Genomic DNA, 20918 nt, shown 5'->3' with positions numbered 1-20918 from the left:
GTGTAACTTTCCATATTGACTCAAAGTTCACACCTGCTTCTTGAGCTTCTGTTTTCCATGACAGGAGTTAATCCTTCTAATTGTGTGGAATACAGCTCTCCCTAAAAAAGTCTGGTAAGCAACAGACCAGCCATCCAACTAGGAAATACTTCTTCCATTCATTTATTGTAACCAGATGATTAGTGGGAAGAAAAGATACCTTCAAAATACACCATTTTAAAATAAGCAAAACATGTGCTCATCAATGGCTTTAATTTTTGAGAGAAGGCTGTCCAATGAAGTTCACATAACATTTCACTTTAATCAGGTTAAACATTTGAGCAGAAAATACTGGGTCTTCCTTCAAAAGAGGTGTTCCATTTTATGGAGATGTTGGAAGGTACATGCCAGATCTTAACGTTAAAATAACATGAAAAGAACAAATATTAACTTGCATATCAAGTTCACATGGAAAAATAAATTTACATGCCTCTTAAGAAATAGCCCTTTGGCCAACAGGAAATACTGTTCAAAATGGAAAATTATTAAAAAGTCCCATGATTTCAGAGTCTGGCTCTTAAATGTCCCACTTCCCCATAGCTCAAATTCAGACTTGTAAATTTGGATTGAGTTGATGTTCTTAAGTCAGTTTTGAAGGACTCCACTCATTGACACTATGAAAGACCCATCAAATCTAGGATGATGAAAGCTCATCCAATTTCAACCTCTAAACTTGGCAATTGTTGCCAAATAGAACGCTTTCTGATGGATTTTTATTTTTAAGCTATTAAGAGCCACTCAAAACTTTCTGAAGCCATATAACAAATGTTTTTTAAGTCTACAAGTACAACAAACCATGCTATTAACCCAACATCTGTTTATAAAGGAGTAACTTTACCTGCTTTGCAGTCTTAATTTCTGTTAATGTGCAAACTTTACCATGCTAAGACTTAAGTAAATGTACGGTATAGTTTTTTGTTTTTTTTAACAGCAGCTTCGATGCAAACAATGTTTCCAGCAATAGTATTTTGGCTAACGTAAATCTAAGAAATATTCTCACTGTTTATGGAATGAGGCTTTTCACAGCATTATTTTAGGTCATTAGTCAAAATAGTTAAACACAGTGAATGTACCAGGGCTTATATAATAGCAGGAATGAAATCTTTGGACCAGTTCATCCTATACCTCCTGCCATTACTTCAATATGTATCTCAAGATGATGGCTTCTTAAAACTAGGTTAAAGGGGTTTTGTGTAATTGGCAGGAATTTGAGTCAGAAGCCATTTTTTTAATGCTCAAAAATTTTCCTTAGAATTGTTAAGTTTCCTAGAACGGTCACACCGTCCAAATGAACTAAGAGTCATTTGTGTAGGAAATTTTCTTCCACAGTAATGTTTTTAGGTTATTTAGTATCAAAGAATGTTCCATTTCCATTTGATTTGCTGTGACTTTGAGAGCAATACAAGAATAAAGTTGCTTTTCCAATTCTTCACGAATTTCAGTTGGAGCACCACGCAGTAGGTAGTCTTTGAGTAACTGACAGGCTTTTGCCAAGTTTGGTTGTATCACTTCTGAAGTACACTTCATTGTACTCTGATCACAGGTAGTTCGACAATCTGTGCCATAAACACAGTCCAAATCAGACTCACAGTGGCGATCCTTTATCAGTTCTTTCAGGTTTGTCTCTGGCACAATTTTTCTCATGTCCACCATTTTCAAATCATACTTATCGTTATAACCTAGGTTTTTGGCACTAATATCACACATGAGGAAGTTTCCATACGGGCCATGGAAAACATCTTCCACAAATTCTAGAAGTCCTATGGCTATTTTAGCCTTTCTAGGCCATGATGGTGTGAACAACTGATCCATGCTTCTTCTAAACCCAGACGGAATAAAAAGTTCAATGACCCATGGAAGGCTTATTCCATAAAGAGAGGTATATTCAACACTTTCCATCACGTAGAGGTCACCACAGAATCCCATTAATTTGGGGGTATGTTCCTTATCTTGAAGTATCACCATAAGAAGAAATTCATTTAGTTGAAGAAGTGCCCATGCTGACTTTGCTTCTCCCAAGGAAACCTGGCCATCTTTGTCTCCATCAGCCACCGTCAAGATGAGATTAACCAGTTCAGAGAGATTTCCTTGGTCACCCAACTTTGCCTATTTATATAAGGAATGAAAAATACCTCACATATAATACACATACTAACTTTATGTGATTACTATGCTAAGTAATGATCTTGTTACCAAAATCCCATAAAGGAACTTAATATATCTCCAAATATAATGCTTACTAAGTGAATCAGTATATTTTATATAATTATAGTAAAACCCACTCCATTATATTTTTTTAAGAAATGGCCATCCTAGCTTCCATTAGCCCCTTGGGCCCTGTAGATAAATACAGTTATCCAAGACACTAAGTAATAATTCTGTCTTACACATTTACTTGCAAGAATAGTGTAATGTGCTCATATCCAAAGTTATAATAAGGGTCAACTGAAAATTATTTTCTCTTATTTTGAAAAAAATTTTAATGTTTATTTTATTTTTGAAGGAGAGAGAGAGACAGAGACAGAGTGTGAGTGGGGGAGGGGCAGAGAGAGAGGGAGACACAGAATTAGAAACAGGCTCCAAGCTCTGAGCTGTCAGCACAGAGCCTGATGCAGGGCTCGAACTCACGAACTGTTAGATCATGACCTGAGCTGAAGTCAGATGCCTAACTGACTGAGCCACTCAGGTGCCCCGATTTTCTCCTATTTTGTAGTCACCACATTAACAGAACTATTTTGTTCAATTCTATTGTTCTAATGATGAAGGTTAAAAAGTGTTGGGGCTCCTGGCTGGCTCAGTCAGAGGGGTGTGCAGCTCTTGATCTTGGGGTTGTGAATTCAAACCCCAGGATGGGTGTTCATTAAATAAAAACTTAAAAAAAAAGTATTTCCCTGTGAAGGTTCTTGGTATAAATAGTCTGAAAATGTAAACTGTTCAAAGAAAAATAATTTTTAAAAATTTATTTTGAGAGAGAAAGTATGAGTGGGGAGGGGAAGAGACAGAGAACGAGACAGAATCCCAGGCAGGCTCCACACTGTCCGTGCAGAGCCTGATGTGGGGCTCGGACCCATGAACCAATCATGACCTGAGCCGGCTGAAACCACAAGTCAGAAGTTTAACTGACTGAAACACCCAGAAGTCCCAGAAACGAAAGATTTTTAGTGAAATCTGACAGCAATAAAAAGAGATTCTTTCCAAAATTGTAACTATTTTTATCTTTCAATACATTTAATCTTTGTATAAATATTTCTTTAAATTTTAAAAAATAATTTGCAATCAAGGTATATATACTAATTTTATCCCCTCCTCCACCTTTTAAAAGTGTCAGTTACAGTGGCAAACTATAGAGGAGCTCATCAATTTAATGAACTCCCCTTTCATATCTGGACATTTTTAGCTATCATAAATAATATTAATGTAACCGTCTTCCACACATCTTATTTGAATTATTTCCTCAAGATGGGGGGGTCCTTGATATAGGTTAAAGAATAGCAACATTTTTATGGTTTAGAATAAGGTCTTACCAACTCTTCAAGAATATACTGCTTCACGCTAATAACATGTGAATAGATATACTACTTACTTTAAAGAGACTGTAGACCATTTCTTTGAATTTCTGTACAGTTGTTCCCCTAGTTGGCTTATCAAATAGCACTATTTCTTTCCTTGGTTCCAATTCAGTCCCAAAATCAAGATGAAGTGCTTGTTCCATTTGACATTTCACAACACCTGGTAGATTACCCCAAATCCCTAAATACATCTATATGAAAAAAGAATGACAAATTACTCTTTAGGCTAAATAGAAAATTAACCGCTGTATTTTTAGTGTCCTTTTTCTCTTATAAAAACATACAAGCAACAAAACATTAGGACTGAGCTTTTCTCCATAACTTTTTTAGATTATAAAAGCTATGCATGCTGAAATACATTTATTTTTGACCGTGATCAATTTTATTTTTTCCAGTTTTTAAGTTGTGACAAATTATTAAAAACTTAAAATTTACCATCGTAACCATTTTTAGTGTACAGTTGAGTGGTATTACATTCACAATGTTGTGCAGCCATCACCACCATCCATCTGCAGAACTCTTCATCTCGTAAAAGTGAAACTCTATACTTATTAAATAATAACTCCCGGTTCCCCCTCCCCACCCCAGCCCCTGGCATCAACATTCTATTTTCTGTCTTTATAGTTTTAACAATCTAAGTATCTCATACAAATGGAACAATACAAAACTTATCTTTTTGTGACTGGCTTATTTCACTTCGCATAATGTCCTCAAGATTCATCCGTACATTAGCATGTGTCAGAATTTCTTCCTTTCTAAAGCTAACAGCCCACTGTATGTATATACTACATTTTGCATTTCTATTCACCTGCTGATAGACACTTTGGTGCTTCCCCATTTTAGCTATTGTGAATAATGCTGATATGAGCATGAATGTCTTTTAGACTCTGCTTTCAATTTTTTAAGGAATATACCCAGAAGTAAAACGACTGGATCATAAAATCATTCTTATGTTTACTATTTTGAGGAACTGCTATATTGCTTTCTGTAATGGCTGTACCATCTCACATTCCCACCAATAGTGCACAAGTGCTCCAATTTCTCTCCATCTTTGCCAAAACTTGTTAATTTCCATTTTTGGGGGAGTAGCCATACTAATGGGTGTGAAGTGATATCTCATTGTGATTTTGATTTGCATTTCCCTAAGATCAAGCGGTGTTGAGCATTGTTTCATGTACTTACTGGCCATTTGTATACCTTCTTTTTGTTTTTGTTTTTTTTTTTGAGAAATGCCTATTCAAGTCCTTTGTACATTTTAAATATGGTTGTATTTGTTGTTGACTTTTAGAAGTTCTCTATATATTCTGGATATTAACCCCTTATCAGATATATGATTTTCAAATATTTTCTCTCATTCTTTGAATTTGCTTTTTACTCAATTGATATTCTTTTGATGCACAAAAAAATTAAGTTTTCATGAAGTACAATTTGTCTCTTTTTGTTTTGTTGTCTGTGCCTTTGGTGTCAGAGCCAAGAAATCATTGCCAAATTCAATGTCATGAAGCTTTTGGTCTATATTTAAATTTTTTTTAATGTTTATTTATCCACTTTTGAGTAGGGGGGAGGATGGAGAGAGAGGAAGAGAAAATCCCAAGCAGGCTCTGTGCTGTCAGTGCAGAGCCCAACACAGGGCCGAACTCAAGAATTACGAGATCATGACGACGTGAAATCAAGAGTTGGACACTTAATAGACTGAGTTACCCAGGCACCCCTGCCCTATATTTTTTCCTAAGAGTTTTATTGTTTCAGTTCTTACATTTTAGTCTTTAATCTGTTTTGACTTAATTTTTGCATATGGCATTAGGTAAGGGTCCAACTTCATTCTTTTGCATGTGGATATCCAGTTTTCCCAGCACCATTTGTTGAAAAGACTCCTTTCTTTATTGAATGGTCATAGCACTCCTCTCAAAAATCACTTGATCAAATATGTTGGGCTTATTTCTGGGCTCTCTACTCTACTGATTGCCTATCTTTATTCCAGTAAACACTGTATTGATTACTGTAGCTATGTAGTAAGGTTTTTTTTTTTTTTTTAATGTTTTTTAATTTTTTGAGAGTGAGTGAGTGAGTGAGTGGGAAGGGACAGAGAGAGGACTTGAAGCAGGCTCTGTGCTGACAACAGAGAGCCTGACACAGGGCTTGAAACTCATGAACTCTGAGATCATGCCCTGAGCCAAAGCTGGACGCTTAACCAACTGAGCCACCCAGGCACCTCTTTATATAGTAAGTTTTGAAATCAGGAAGTGTGAGTCTTCCAGTTCTGTAGTTCCTTTTTCAAGATTGTTTTGCTATTTGGGGTTCTTTGAGATTCCTTTTTAATTTTTTGGGTTTTTCTATTTCTGCAAAAAATGTCATCAGGATTTTGACAGAGATTAACAATACTAAGTCTTTCAATTCATGAACATGGGATATGTTTCCATTTGTTTATGTCTTTAATTTTTTCAGCAATGCTTTGAAGTTTTCATTGTACAAGTCCTTTACCTCTTTGGTTAAGTTACTTCTTAGGTGCTTTATTCTTTTTGATGTTATTGTAAATGGAATGGTTTTCTTAATTTCCTTTGCAGATTGTTCATTGTTCGTGTATAGAAGAAATATAATTAGTTTTTATGTGTTGACTTTGTTTCTTGCTACGTTGCTGAGTTCATTCATTAGCTTAGCAATTTTTTTCTATATAAAAGTTTTTTTGCAAAAGAGTTTTTTTTTAATTTTTTAACATTTATTTATTTTTGAGAGACAAAGAGACAGAGCATGAGCAGGGGAGGGCAGAGAGAGAGGGAGACACAGAATCTGAAGCAGGCTCCAGGCTCTGAGCCCAGAGCCCGACATGGGGCTCCAACTCACGAACTGCGAGATCATGACCTGAGCCGAAGTTGACTGCTTAACCAACTGAGCCACACAGGCGCCCCCTCCTCCAAAGTTATTTTTATGTGAAAGATCATGTCATCTGCATACAAAGATAATTTTACTTTTTCTATTCTACTTTGGATGCCTTTTAAAATTTCTCTTCCCATTCTAATTGATTTGGCTAGAACTTCTAGTACTATTTTGAATACAAGTTCTAACAGGGGGCATACTTGCCTTGTTCCTCAATTTAAAGGAAAAGCTTTCAGACTTTCACCATTTATATGAAATTAGTTGTGGGTTTTTCATAGACGGATTTTATTATATTGTAGTTGTCTTCTAATTCCTGCTTTGTTGAGTGTTTTTATCATGAAAGGGTACTGAATTTCGTCAAATACTTTTTTCCTGTATCAACTGAAATGATCCTGTGGTTTTTTCCCTTCATTCTGTTAATCTAGTGCATTAAATTGATTGAATTTAGATGTTGAACCATCCTTGCATTCCAGGAATAAATCCCATTTGGTCACAGTGTATGGTCTTTTTAACACATTCGTTTTGTTGGGTAGTATTTTGTTGCAGATTTTCCATTAATAATCACAAGGTCTGCAGATTTTCTGTAGTGTCTTAATCTGTCTTTGGTATCAGCGTAATGCTGGCTGCACAGAATGAGTTAAGGAGTATTTCCTCCTTTTCAATTTTTTGGAAAAGGCCGGGAAAGATTTAAATGTTTGGTAGAATTCACCAGTGAGGGCAACAGGGTCAGGGCTTTTCTTGTTGGGAGACTTTTGATTACTAATTCAATCTCCTTCCTAGTTATAGGTCTCTTCAGGTTTTCTATTTCTTGGTAGGTTTTTTGTTCCCAGGAATTTGTCCATTTCATCTAGGTTATCTAACTTGTTGGTGTACAATTATTTATAGTACTCATTTAATCCTTTTTATTTCTATAGAGTCAGTAGTAATATCCCCACTTCATTCTTGATTTTAGTAATTTGAGCCTTCTCTTAGGCCATCTGGCTAAAGGTTTGTCAGTTTTGTTGATATTTTCCAAGAAGCAACTTTTGGTTTCATTGATTTTTCTCTATTGTTTTTCTATTCTCCATTTCATTTATCTGTCCTGTAATCTGTATTATTTATTTTTTTCTGCTGGCTTTGGGCTTAGTTCGTTCTTTGTCAAGTAACTTAAGTTGTAAAGTTAAATTGTTGATTTGAGATATTTCTGATTTCTTAATGTAAGCATTTATAGCTAGAAGTACATTTTTTCAAGTCATACTACACAAAAAAGATAAAAGGCAAAACTCCTCTGTTTCCATTTCCCTAATCCCATATCCCAGAATCAGTTGCTATTAATTAATATAAAATCCATAAGGGAAGTAATCTTATCTATCTCAATTACCACTGTATTCCTAACAACTAAACAGTGTCTGGAATATACTGGGAATAAAGGATTAATAAATATCTGTTAGATGAGTGACTCAAAGCATACAAAGTTAAAGTCTATAAAATTTCCTAAAGCTTTGGTTCAAGAATTCCTTATAATACTTTAGTTTAAGGTAAAAGTAGAGTACACTATCATTCTGGAATGTTTATTCATAATGTCCATACCTGATTGTTGGGCTTGGTGGATAAGCATTTCCCAAAGTAAAGAGTCTCTGTAACACAAAGGCTATTACATGCAGGCCCATCAATGACTCCAGTCTTGTACTTGTCACACTAAAAATCAGGAAACAAAAAGAGTAGTTAATAGAAAAATGTTTATAAGAAAAAACATAGTAAAGACACTGTAAAGAGATATCTATATTTTTTAAGATGAAATTCTATGATGAAAAGAACTCAGGCTCTGGATTTGGACAAATTTGGATTTGAATCCAAGCTCTGTTCTTACTAGCTATATGATGATGAGAGATCTTGTTGGGACTATGTTGTGCAAAAAATTGGAAGCTATTTTTCTCACTTAACCGGCTCTGAGGTGGTATGGTACATGCTCTAAGATTAGAGGCACTCTTAAAAAATGGCTTTAATTTTCAAATAAAAAATTAAAATACCAAAATATCTTATGGGGCACCTGGGTGGCTCAGTCAGTTAAGCATCCAACTCTTGACTTTGGCTCAGGTCATAGTTTGTGAGTTTGAGCCCTGCATTCGGCTGTGTGTTGACAGCATGGAGCCTGCTTGGCATTCTCTCTCTCTCTCTCTCTCTCTCTCTGTCTCTCTCTTTTCCTCTCTCCTTCTCTTTCTCTCTCTCTCCCCCTGCCCCTCCCCACTCCTCAAAATACATAAGTATTTAAAAATAAGATAAAATGCCAAAATATTTTACAATAAGAAAATATAATCAGCTCATGATGTCATCTTGTCCTCCTTGAGATCACCCCCCCCGAAAAAAATTAGGAAAATAAACACAAACTCCATATTTGATAAGATAAGGTACCAAGGTAACCCTCAGGCACAATTAATAAAGATGGCCTACCAAAGTCAGTGAAAATTACACCAGAGTCCAGAGTATGTTGAGATTAAGTACCTGCTATGATTTTACTTCTCATAGTTGGCATAAACCAAACAGATGGTACACCTGAGGGGCAGAACCATCACCCTGATTTACAATGAAGGTTTAAGGGAGCACAAGCTGTGGGGACTTTTTTTTTTTTAATATTTTTTAATTTTTTATTTCTAGGACAGAGAGAGAGACAGCGTGAGCAGGGGAGGGTCAGAGAGAGAAGGAGACACAGACTCTGAAACAGGCTCCAGGCTCTGAGCTGGCAGTCAGCACAGAGCCCGACGCGGGGCTCGAACCCACGAACCGCGAGATCATGACCTAAGCGAAAGTCGGACGCTTAACCGACTAAGCCATTCAGGCGCCCCCGTGGGAACTTTCAAGGACTCTATTTGCCGTCATGAAATAGTAGGACAAGGCAGTGCTGAATGATAAATTCCTTAAAATGTTGTCTATGTTGGAAGCAATCTATTAATGAAATGGGTTGAGGAAGACTATATTATGAGCATCTGCTGGGGAGATACCACTAGCTAAACCAATCTATGTGAATATTTTTGTCTCTATGTTTCTCCTTTTCTCTCTCTTTCACACACACACACACACACACACACACACACACACACACACACTGGGCCATAGCAGCCTCACAACTAACACAGTTCAGTGCTCCAGTTGCTTCTTGTAAATAACTGGTTGAAGAAGAACTCTTTTCATTTAGTAATTAGCAATAACCAAGGAAACCAAGATCTATACAGCAAATCTCTTACAAGAAAAGGAGGAAGAGAAAGAAAAAGAAATATTATAAAAATAAATTTTCTAGAAAAATGTTGCCATGAAACAGACCAAGCATAATGCTAAGAATTCAAAGGGCTTAATGAAAGTTAAAAAAATAAAAAGACCTCAAAGCAGAAATGATGATGAGACAACAGAAGGAAATGTGAAATAAGTTAGCAGAACTTAGGAAGGAAGAAAAGGAAAAGATCCTAGAAATTAAAGCCATATTATAAATGGGAGTGGAAGAAGACGGCAGACAAGGATAACAACACAGACTTAAACGAGGGCTAGGTTAAGAAAAGTGAGAAAAAGGAAGTGGAAATTTAAAAGAACTAAAAAGAATTTGAGGCAAGATTACGGACACAGGAAGATAAAGGATATCCAGCATGTCCACCTGAGGGAGAACGGAACAGGCGGAAAAGAAAAAATATTCAAAGTAGAATTCAAGGCAACTTAATATAAGTGAAAGCACACTTCACAGATTGAAAGGACACACAATGTCCCAAGAAAGCTGACACAGAATGACCCTTGTGACATATCCCACTGAATTTTACTAGACTTCAAAAATAAATAATCCTTTGAGCATTCAGGCAAAAAGATCAAGGCATCTTTAAAGGGAAATAAGTGAGATTGGCCTCAGATTTCTCCACAGCGACATCAATGTTAGATAATGGTTCAAGGCCAGCAAAGTCTGAGAAAGGAAGTGTGACTTGCCTGGATCCCAATTTTTCATTTGTGAAAGGGGATATGAATAATATAAGTAATACTTGACTTACGGGGTACCTGGCTGGCTCAGTCTGTGGAGCATGCAACTTTTGATCTCATGGTTGTGATTTCAAGCCCCACACTGGGCATAGAGCTTACTTAAAAAAATAAAAATTTAAAAAAATTATAGCATTATTATGAGGTAAAATGATATAATAATAAATGCAGATTACTTGTGGTTTTAATAAGTGCTCAGTAGTAGGTACTATTATTTTACATAGCTAAACTTCAAGTAAAAGGCATCAAATGTTTTTGAACATAAGGGTTTAGAAAGTATAACTCCCATTAGTGTCTCTCTTTTTTTAAGGTTTATTTATTTATTTTCAGAGAGAGAGAAAGAAAGAGAGGGTAGAGGAGGGGCAGAGAGAGAGGGAGAGAGAAAATCCAAAGCAGGTTCCATGGGAGCCCAATGCAGGGCTTGAACCTATGAACCACAAGATCATGACCTGAGCCGAAATCAAGAGTTGGACACCTAACCAAATGGGCCACCCAGGTGCCCCTGCCATTTGTGTCTCTTAACTACTAGAGAATGAATTTTATGCAACCAAGAGATGAACAGAGAACCTGAACATGGAAGCCATTTGAAATATAGGGCTGGGATGAAAACAACACTGGGAATCTACTTCATAATAATATAATATCTGATAATTACTAGATGCTCATTATGTGTGAGGCACTGTTTTAGTGCTATACTTTCATTCATTATCATGAAAGTGAGGTTGAATCTACTGTTACATCCATTGTAAAAACAAGGAAACAGAAATAAGTATCTGTTAAGCAACCTGCTCAAGGTCATACACCTAAAAATGATAAAGCTAAGATTCCAATCTAAGCAGTCTGGTTCCAGAGTTCATTCCCTTAATAACTATTATATGTTATTCAGAATGTTAATATTACAAAGTATACCAGTAAAAGTAATAAAATTAAGAAAAACCAAGAAGGGAAGATGTAGGAAGATAGAAAGTGGCAAAAGAATGTTGATTTCTTTACCTTTAATCTTCAAGGTCAAAGATAACATTTACAACTTATAAATCAAATAACAGAGTCAGAAGTATATTCAAAAGTATACCAATGATCACTAGAAGAACTAATAACAATAATGTATTGATTAAAATTAGGTGGAGTAAAGGAGGTGAGATGAATGAAATTATGTCACTGCTTGTAAGTAGATCTGGTCTAAAGTAATAGAGGATAGGGGCTCCTCAGTGGCTTAGTCAGTTAAGCGTCCAACTCTCGATTTTGGCTCAGGTCATGATCTCACAGTTTATGGGATCAAGCCCTGCACTGGGGTTGGCACTGACAGCATGGAGCCTGCTTGGGATTCTCTCTCCCCCTCTCTCTGCCTCTCTGCTGTTCACGTGCACCTATGTGTGTGCACTCTCTCTCTCTCTCAAATAAACTTAAAAAAAAAAAGAGGCTAAAGTATGTTTTTAAAAGTTATAACATAATGCTGAACTCTAGAAGACTTAAAAACAGAACACAAACCTTTCTAAATTATCAGAAAGAACATGCATGAAACAAAGAAATATACACCATCTAGAGAAAGATACAAACCAAATGAATCCCTAAAAACAGAAGTAGGTCATAAAATGTGATACAAAACTAAATCATATCTATAAATGTCAACAGGACAATCTCATCTACTGAAATAAAAATGTCTTAAGAAACCAGTGTCAAAAAAGTTGAAAATAAAAGATAATACAAGCATACAGGAAAATGCAAGGAAAACATAATTAAACCACAATCTTATACCAGACAAGGTAGAAGTTAGAGGTTAAGAAAGAATTCAATAAGGCCAATAAAAGGGGTCTCTTTATAGTGATCAAACATACAATCCACAATGAAGATATTATAGTCATTAGTTTATATAAGGCAAATAAAGTATTAAAATTCATTATGCAAAATCTGTAAGAAATAGAAAAAGAAATAAACAGAAAGACATTAGGGGAGCCTAACTGACTTTTCATAGTCCATGACAGGTTTATGAAAAAAGGATAAGGAAGAACTAGAAAGCCTGACTAACAAAGTAGATCTAATTGCTTTGAGAACAGGCTTTTCAAATGCTCATGGAACATTTACAAAATTAGATCAAGGGGTGCCTGGGTGGCTTAGTTGGTTAAGGGCCCGACTCTTGGTTTCCACTCAGGTCATGATCTCATGGTTGGTGAGATTGAGCCCTGAGTTGGGGTCTGCTAACAGTGTGGAGCTTCCTTGGGATTCTTTCTCCCTCTCCTTCTCTATCTCTGTCTCTACCCTGCTCGCGCTCTCTCTTTCTCAAAATAAATAATAAATAGTTAAAAAAACAAAATTAGATGAAAACCTTAATACATTCCACATAGTAGAAATGGCAGAAACAGTATTCTCCAATCACAGTATGATAAAACTTGAAGTTAATAAAACATCTATCCACACATAACTAAATGTTCCTTATTTTATTTAAAAAATTTTTTTATTTATTTTAAGAAAGAGAGAGGGGCGTGGGAAGGGGCAGAGAAATGGGAGAAACAGAATGAGCTGAAACCAAGAGTCAGATGCTAACCAACTGAGCTACCCATGTGCCCCTAAATGTTCTTTTAATTCTCTCTTGAGAATCAAAGAGAAAGTTCAAATTGATATTTTAAGTGTCTTGAAATTAACAATAATATTTTTTTTTAAATCAGGAACTAAAAATAAAATGAATGAGAAAATCAAAGAACCATTTGGAGGGGCGCCTAAGTGGCTCAGTTGGCTAAGTGCCAACTTTGGTTCAGGTCATGATCTCACGGTTCATGGGTTCGAGCCCTGCGTTGGGATCTGTGCTGACAGCTCAGAGCCTGGAGCCTGCTTCAGATTCTGTGTCTTCCTCTCTCTCTGCCCCTCCCCTACTCACACTCTGTCTCTCAAAAATAAATAAACATTTAAAAATTATTTTAAAAAAACAAAAGAACCATTTGGAGTAGAAGGCAAAGTGTTAATTACGCTAAGAAATAGCAAAGAACAAAACAAATGAATTAAAAATTCTAGAAATTAGAAAAAATTAATCCAAAGAAAGCAGAAAGAAGGAATTAACCACTATAAAATAACAATAAAAGGCTATGGTATATTCCTATAGTTGCAAGTATTCCTCTGACCTTCATTTCCCAATCTCTGGTTTAGATCTCTTGTTCTTTTCTGGTTTCTGCAATTATGTTTTGACAGTTCATTCTCAGAATTCTCCTTGTCTGTCTGGTTCCCTCAGTCTGATGACGTGATGCTGCTCACAGATCAATCTCGTCCAGCGCTGATTCTTGGGATCATGCAACCTATCAGAGGGCCAACCCTGGGCTTGTCTTGTGTGGGATAGGGACTGAGGATAATTTCTCGAATCTTTCATTTTGGGGACTTAAAGTTTTCATTGATCCCAAGGAAATAGCCAAAGCACAGTTGAATCCGGTAAGTACTCAACTTTTGAAGAGGCCAGCAAAGGTTCCTCAGCCTTGCCCCCGGTACCCCCAACCAACACTTTCTACGGTTTGCTGAGAGGATAAGGACAAGCCCTGCCAGAGATGGAGCGCCCTGCCCAGGTATAGAGTTAAGTGCCAACACCTGGGGGCTACTGCCCCTCGGCTGTCACTACCAGAGAAGCTCCTGGATAAGCCTCCATCATGCCTGCTTTCTCCTGCAGACCTGGCTGTAACCAAGAAGATGAAGTTTTCCTTTCACAGGAGGAGCAGAGCAATCTAGTTCCTAGACCCATGTTTGGGGAGGATCACATGGGAGATGCTCAATACTTCCTTCCCCGGGTCAACCTCTGGGGATTCTTAGGGAATGCAGAACCATCTGTCTGCTATCTCTTCTTGTAGCAGATGGCCAGCAATTTCACTGACATGTGTCTTCACTGAGGCAAAGGTGGTGGGAGTTCTGAGGACTTATTCAGGAGCTGCAGCGAAACCTCCTCTGGGTACAGGTTAGAGTTTTTAATTAATTTAAATCACATAGACCACATCCTCTCCACAAAGATATAAGAAATCAACAACAAAAATAATGTAAACATAAACAGACACGTTTGGAAACTAAAAAGCACATTTGTAACTATTTTATGGATTAAAGAAAAAAATCCCAGTGGAAATACAGAATATTTAGAATGAACAACAACAAAAGCATACATACTAAAACTTGTACGATGCAGCTAAAGCAGTTCTTAGAGGGAAATTTACAGCTTTAATGCAATGATGAAGAAAACAAGAAACTGAATATAAATAGGAAGCATTCAACTAAAGAGGCTTAAAAAGACCCCAACAATAACAGACTAAACCTCTAAAAGAAGTAGAAGGAAAAAAAGCAAAAGTTAATAAAAAATAAAAAATCAATAATAGCAAAAACTAGTTCTCTGAAACTTTAGCAAAGGAAATAAACCTTTAAGACCGATTATGAAAAAAGAGGAGGCACAAATAAAGATTATAAGGAAAGAAAAGGGTAAGGATAGTGAACAATATAAATAATACTAAGGCAATACATTTGAAATGAACAGTTTTTCTAGAAAAATAGAAACAATGGAAAAGATGCAAGAAGAAACAGAATATCTGAATAAGATTGGTAAACATTAAAAAATTGAATCCATAATGAAAAATCTTTCCCTCCAAAAGTCTCAGCTCAAAGTATAGTCTAGGAGGACCTCAAGGTGCCATTTAGGATGTAGTACTATTTCTAAGTGGAAAATGGGTAACAACACAAATGTCCATCAAGAGGAGAATGGCTGAATAAAATGAGGTATATTCATACAATGAAATACTATATAGTAATTAAAATGAAAGAACTTGGGATATATAGATCAACATGGAAAAATGTTGAAAACATAACGTCAAGTGAAAAAAGTTACAAAATGATATGTGCAGTTCAGTATCATTAATTAAAGTTTGGAAACATTCAGGGCACCTGAGTGGCTCAGTTGGTGGAGCATCCAACTCTTAATTTTGGCTCAGGTCATGATCCCAGGGTCATGGAATCGAGCCCTGCATTGGGCTCTGCGCTGAGCATGAGCCTGCTTAAGATTCTCTGTCTCTGTCTCTCTGTCTCTCTCTGTCTCTGTCTCTCTCTCCCTCTGCCTTTCTCCCTCACTCATGCTTTCTCTCACTCTCTTAAAAGAGTTTAGAAACATGCAAAGCAATACTATCTATTGTTTATGTCCCCATACACATATAGTGAAAGTATGGAACATGACGGTAAGGACTCAAAGTAAATTCAAGATGGTGATTACCCATAGGGAGGAAGAAGGAAAATATTAGGAAGGATAAAGAGTTTCAATTGTACCTGTGATACTTTTTCCTTTTAAAAATGAAGCAAATATGGCAAAAGGTTTTTTAGGTAGATGGTAGCTCCATGGGTTTTTGCATATTGTTTCCTATATGCCAGCATTATTCTAACAGCTTTCCGTGTATAACTTCAATCTTCACAACCTCCCTATAAAATAGATGTTACCATCATTTATCTACATTTTATTGATAAAGAAAGAAGGTAACAGAGGATAAGGAATTTGCGAACCTGCTTCACATTCATTCCCTCTGCACAAGTAACTCAAAGTAGGGCCAGAACTTCCATCTTTGTTTCCTTATGACTTTGCACAATACCTGACACATAATCACATGTGTATAAAAAGCACTTGCTGAATGAATGAATAAATGAACTATGTTCTGGGTTTTTATGCAGAAATAGCACATTCTGTTATGAAGGGCTTCTGGAACAGAACTTAAAGGACTTAAAAGATCAAATGTCCTGATCTTTGGCTCCGGAATCTTAAAGAACACTCTATTCATAACCTGTTCCAGGTCAACACTTCAATGTGACCCTTTCCATAAAACCCATCTGACAATGAATAATCTTAAGACTGTATATTTCCTTCCTGATACTATATTCTTCCTCCCTTCTTTCTTTATATTTCCAGATCTGGCATCATTTATGTTCATGATAGTCTCCCTAATGGAAAGTAAGATGATTCAAAGGCAGAGACAAAGTCATATTAATCTTTGAACCTCCCCTTTCTCTCTAGCATACAGAACAGAGTTTACTATTTAAAAAAATTATTTTTAACATTTTTTTATTTTTGAGAGACAGAGAGAAACAGAGTGTGAGCAGGGGAGGGGCAGAGAGACAGGGAGATATAGACTCCGAAGCAGGCTCCAGCTCTGAGCTGTCAGCACAGAGCCCAATGCGGGGCTCGACCCCACAAACTGTGAGATCATGACCTGAGCCAAAGTTGACACTTAACCAACTGAGCTACTCAGGCGCCCCCAGAGTTTAGTATTTTAAATGTTCAGTAAATGTTTACTAAATAACCATGATAAGGGGCACCTGGGTAGCTCAATTAGTTAAGCGTCAGACTTTGCTCAGGTCATGATCTCATAGTTTGTGGGTTCAAGCTCTGCATTGGTCTCTGTGCTGACAGCTCAGAGCCTGGAACCTGCTTCAGATTCTGTTTCCATCTCTCTTCTGCCCCTCCTCGGCTTGTACTGTCTCTCTCTCAAATATAAATATATGTGTATATATAATATGATAAAAAAAATAATGGTTTTGATATCAAAACTTCGCTGAAGATAAAATTAATACTTTTCTATATAATCCATTCAACATTTTTAAAAAAGAGTAAGTTATCTTATTGGTAAACTGTTAAGCAGTGAAAACAAGTCTGACATTCAGCTACAAGAATTAGATTCTTGTTTTGAGCAAAGGCCTCAAGCCAACCCTTCATCAAAGAGGTAGTCACAGAGAACAGGCTCTTCAACTTGTGGCTTCTATCACAAACCAAAAGCAAATTTCCCACATGCTTGTATGAAAAGGATGGTTGGCCACATACTGTTTTGTTTGTTTTTCAGGCATGGCCATACACACAACCTATAATCACTGTCAGCAATCTGATCTCCTAACTAAAAAGACATAGATTATAAAGGAGTTCAACTTCACAACAGGATACTCAGCACAAAACATTAAAGGTTTTTTCAGTCCTAAGATTTTATTACTACGATGATTCTCTCACACACTCTGCCTTTGCTTGCACATACCTGGTAGTACCAGAAGATGGCACTCTTCAGCTAAATTTTATAAAACCCATTGGTGCTGAAGGAATAATTTCATGAAATGTAGAAACTGTACCTCAAGGGGTGATAACAAATAGATGTATAATTACTAGGTCTTAAATCATTTTCTAAGATCCATGTTCTAAAATGTATTTTAGACAATCTTACAATTTCTCCTTAGGACAAAACAGCAGAGTTGGGCTCTTAACCAGTGCCTGAAAATTTCAGCGCGCTCTCCAATTCTCTACATCAGCTGTTCTTAACCTTCACCATTCTCTGTACTCTTGCTGTATCTCCAGCCTCTCTCCTTTTCCTTCTTCCTGAATTCTTTCTCTCAGCCACTAATTGTGCACATCACACACTTTTCCTCTCCCTACATGTACACACACGTGCACACACACACACACAAGAACCCTCTCTGCTCTTTCTTTCCTTTCTGTTACAATGTCTGTAATGTACTTTAAAATTCATCAGCATACACAGTATGATATTTTTGTGCTTTTAGTCCAGGAAGGTACAGGGGTTCCACAACAGTCCCAATCAGGTAATTAGGAAGCACATACTCCAAGGCAACACATGCTTCTATTGTCCACATGTTGAGTAAGATTGATCCATTTCTGGGATTTCGTTAATTAGCAAATTAGAGTCATATGGGTGAAATTTTTAGCTTGTTATATATTACAGTGGATGTTAGAAATGGACTATCGTCAGTGAAATTGAAGGCATTTAAAATATGTGGATTGGCTAAAATATGAAATATTCCTTATCTTTTCATAATGGGGGTAGAAGAACCAGTTGAAGCTATAACCTTTATCTTTGGGGAGGTACTCGGAGTTAACAGTTTTTACAAGAGATTCTCCAACTTTAGGGAGCTTCAGATTTCCTGAAGGTCATATTAAAACACAGAAAAATGGACCTCAGTGTCAGTTTCTGTCTGACTCATTTGGTTTTAGGTGAAGCTGAAAATCTGCATTTGCAGCAAGTTTTCAAGTAATACTAATGCTGCTGGTCAAAGAGACCACATTTTAAGAACCACCAGCTCAGAATTTCTAGTTGCCTGATGCTAATTATAAGGGTAACAGAAGCTTGTCTGGAGCATCATTGCTTCTGCCTTGAGTAAATCTTTCATGCAAATTGACATAACACTGAAAAGGGCAGAATTAAACTTTAATAAATTTACAGACTGATTATATGAAAGGTTTTGTGACTGCTTACCAATAAAAATGTGCTGAATAAATGCCTATATGTGTAGCAGAAATCATTTCATTATAATCTATTAATATGGTTGTGCAGGAATAGTTAATACTCACCTGCAGCCAACATTTTCAGTAGCTACCCTTATCTTTCAAAACAGAATCTAAGGAGTGTGCATAACCAAACTGAATGAGGCCAATTTAAAACAATTCCTCAACCAAAAGGTAGAAGCAACCTGAGGGCCCACTGATGGATGAATGGATAAATAAATCATTGTATATACGTACAACAGAATATTATTCAACCTTAAAAAGTAAGGAAACTCTGAAACATGCTACAGATGAATGAATACTAAGGATATTATACGAAGTAAAATAAGCCAGGCAGAAAAAGACAAGTACTGTGTGATTCCACTTTTATGAGGTGTCTAAAGTAGACACACTCCTGGAAATGGTGAGTATAATGGTGGTTGCCAGGGGTTGGGGAGGAGGGAAAATGGGAAGTTCTTGTTTAATGAATATAGAGTTTTAGCTCGCAAGATGGAAATGTTTACGGACACTGGTTGCACAACCATGACTATACTTGACACTTGACACTACTGAACTGGACACTTAAAGATGGTTACAGTGCGCTGTGAAAATCAGTATGGAGGCTTTGTAAGAAATTAAAAATAGAACTACCATTATGATCCAGCAATCTGACTTCTGGGTATATATACAAAGGAAATGAAATCATCGTCTCAAAGAGATATCTGCTCATGTTCATTGCAGCACTATTCACAACAGCCAGAGTACAGAAACAACCTAAGTGGGGCCCCTGGCTGGCTCAGTCTGTAGAGCACATGACTCTTGATCTCAGCATCATAAGTTCAAGCACCACGTTGGGTGTAGAGCTTACTTAAAAAAATGAAACCCCTAAGTGTCCAATGATGGATATTTAAAGAAAATGTGTGTGTGTGGGGTGTATGATATACACACAGGTATACACACATATATGTGTATATATATACATATATACACACACACCACATTTTCTTTATTCATATACACAGACACACACACAAAATGAAATATTATTCAGCCTTTAAAAAATATGGAAATTCTGTCCATTGTGACAACATGGATGAATTTGGAGGGCATTATGCTAAGTGAAATAAATAAGCCAGACAGAGAAAGACAAATACTGTATGGTATCCTTTGTATGTGGAATTTAAAAAAGAGTCAGAGTACCTGGGTGGCTTAGTCAGTTGAGCATCCAACTCTTGATTTCAGCTCAGGTCATGATCTTACAGTTTGTGATATCCAGCCCTGGGTCGGGCTCTGTGCTGACAGCAAGGGGTCTGCTTGGGATTCTCTCTCCCTCTATTTTTGCCCCTCCCCTACTCAGCCTCTCTCTCAAAATAAACATTTTTTTAAAAAGTCAAGATCATAGAAACAGAGTAGAAAAGTGGTTACCATGGGCTGGAGGGTGTGGGAAATAAGGAGAGGTTGGTAAAAGGGTACAAATGTTCAGTTAGAAGATGAATAAGGTCTGAGGATCTAATGTATAACATGGTGGCTGTAGTTGATAATGCTGTGTTGTATATATGAAATTTGTTGAGAGTAGGACTTAAATGTTTTCATCCCCTCAGAAAAGGTAAATATGTGAAATAATGGAGGTGTTAATTGACTCGAGGGTATGCTTTCTGAAGGTATATATATCAAATCATTACACTGTACCCTTAAAAATCTTATAATTTTGTCAATTATACATCAATAAAGCTGAAAAAAGGTAATAATAAACTGGAAAAAAAAAACCCAGAGATTAAGATGGTAAATGTTAGGGGCACCTGGGTGGCTCAGTTAAACGTCCGACTCTCAATTTCAGCTCAGGTCATGATCTCACAGTTTGTGAGATGGAGCCTGGAGTTGGGCTCTGCTTAGGGTTTTCTCTGTCCCTCTCTCTGCCCCTCCCCCCCTCAAAATAAATAAATACACATTTAAAAATATGGCAAATGTTATGTTCTGTATACTTCACCACAATTTTAAAAAATTTAAACCAAATCAAAACTGACTGATTTCCCAGCACCATTTGTAGAAAAAGTAATCTGTACTTGTTGTCAACACTTATTTCCTCTTCTCCAAACCTAAGCTTTCTTTATTCCCCACCTCACTGAAGAGAGCCATCACCCATGCATCTGAAGGAAGAAACAGTGAGTTGCCCTAAACTTCTCCTTTTTCCT

General features: G+C 36.7%; 1 protein-coding gene across 2 annotated transcripts in view; it reads right to left on the bottom strand.

Annotated features, from left to right (window-relative positions):
* Positions 1–146: 146 nt before the first annotated feature.
* DIPK1A (divergent protein kinase domain 1A) overlaps positions 147–20918 on the bottom strand; it is a 113492-nt gene continuing 92720 nt past the window's right edge. Inside the window, exons 1-4 of one of the 2 annotated variants that reach the window (XM_077746187.1) lie at positions 15744–15887; positions 8052–8159; positions 3623–3799; positions 147–2145 (exon numbers count right to left, since the gene is read on the bottom strand). In XM_077746187.1, the coding sequence (XP_077602313.1) occupies positions 1333–2145; positions 3623–3799 (990 nt within the window). In that variant the 5' untranslated portion in view covers positions 8052–8159; positions 15744–15887 and the 3' untranslated portion in view covers positions 147–1332. Of the gene's footprint in view, positions 2146–3622; positions 3800–8051; positions 8160–15743; positions 15888–20918 lie in introns of those variants that run through there. The other variant, XM_077746186.1, reaches the window with a different exon arrangement.

Source organism: Crocuta crocuta, unplaced genomic scaffold, assembly GCF_008692635.1.
Source record: "Crocuta crocuta isolate KB4526 unplaced genomic scaffold, BGI_CrCroc_1.0 scaffold48, whole genome shotgun sequence".
NCBI lineage: Eukaryota > Metazoa > Chordata > Mammalia > Carnivora > Hyaenidae > Crocuta > Crocuta crocuta.
The sequence above is the reverse complement of the archived record's forward strand: the minus strand, read 5'-3'. Positions and strand labels throughout refer to the sequence as shown.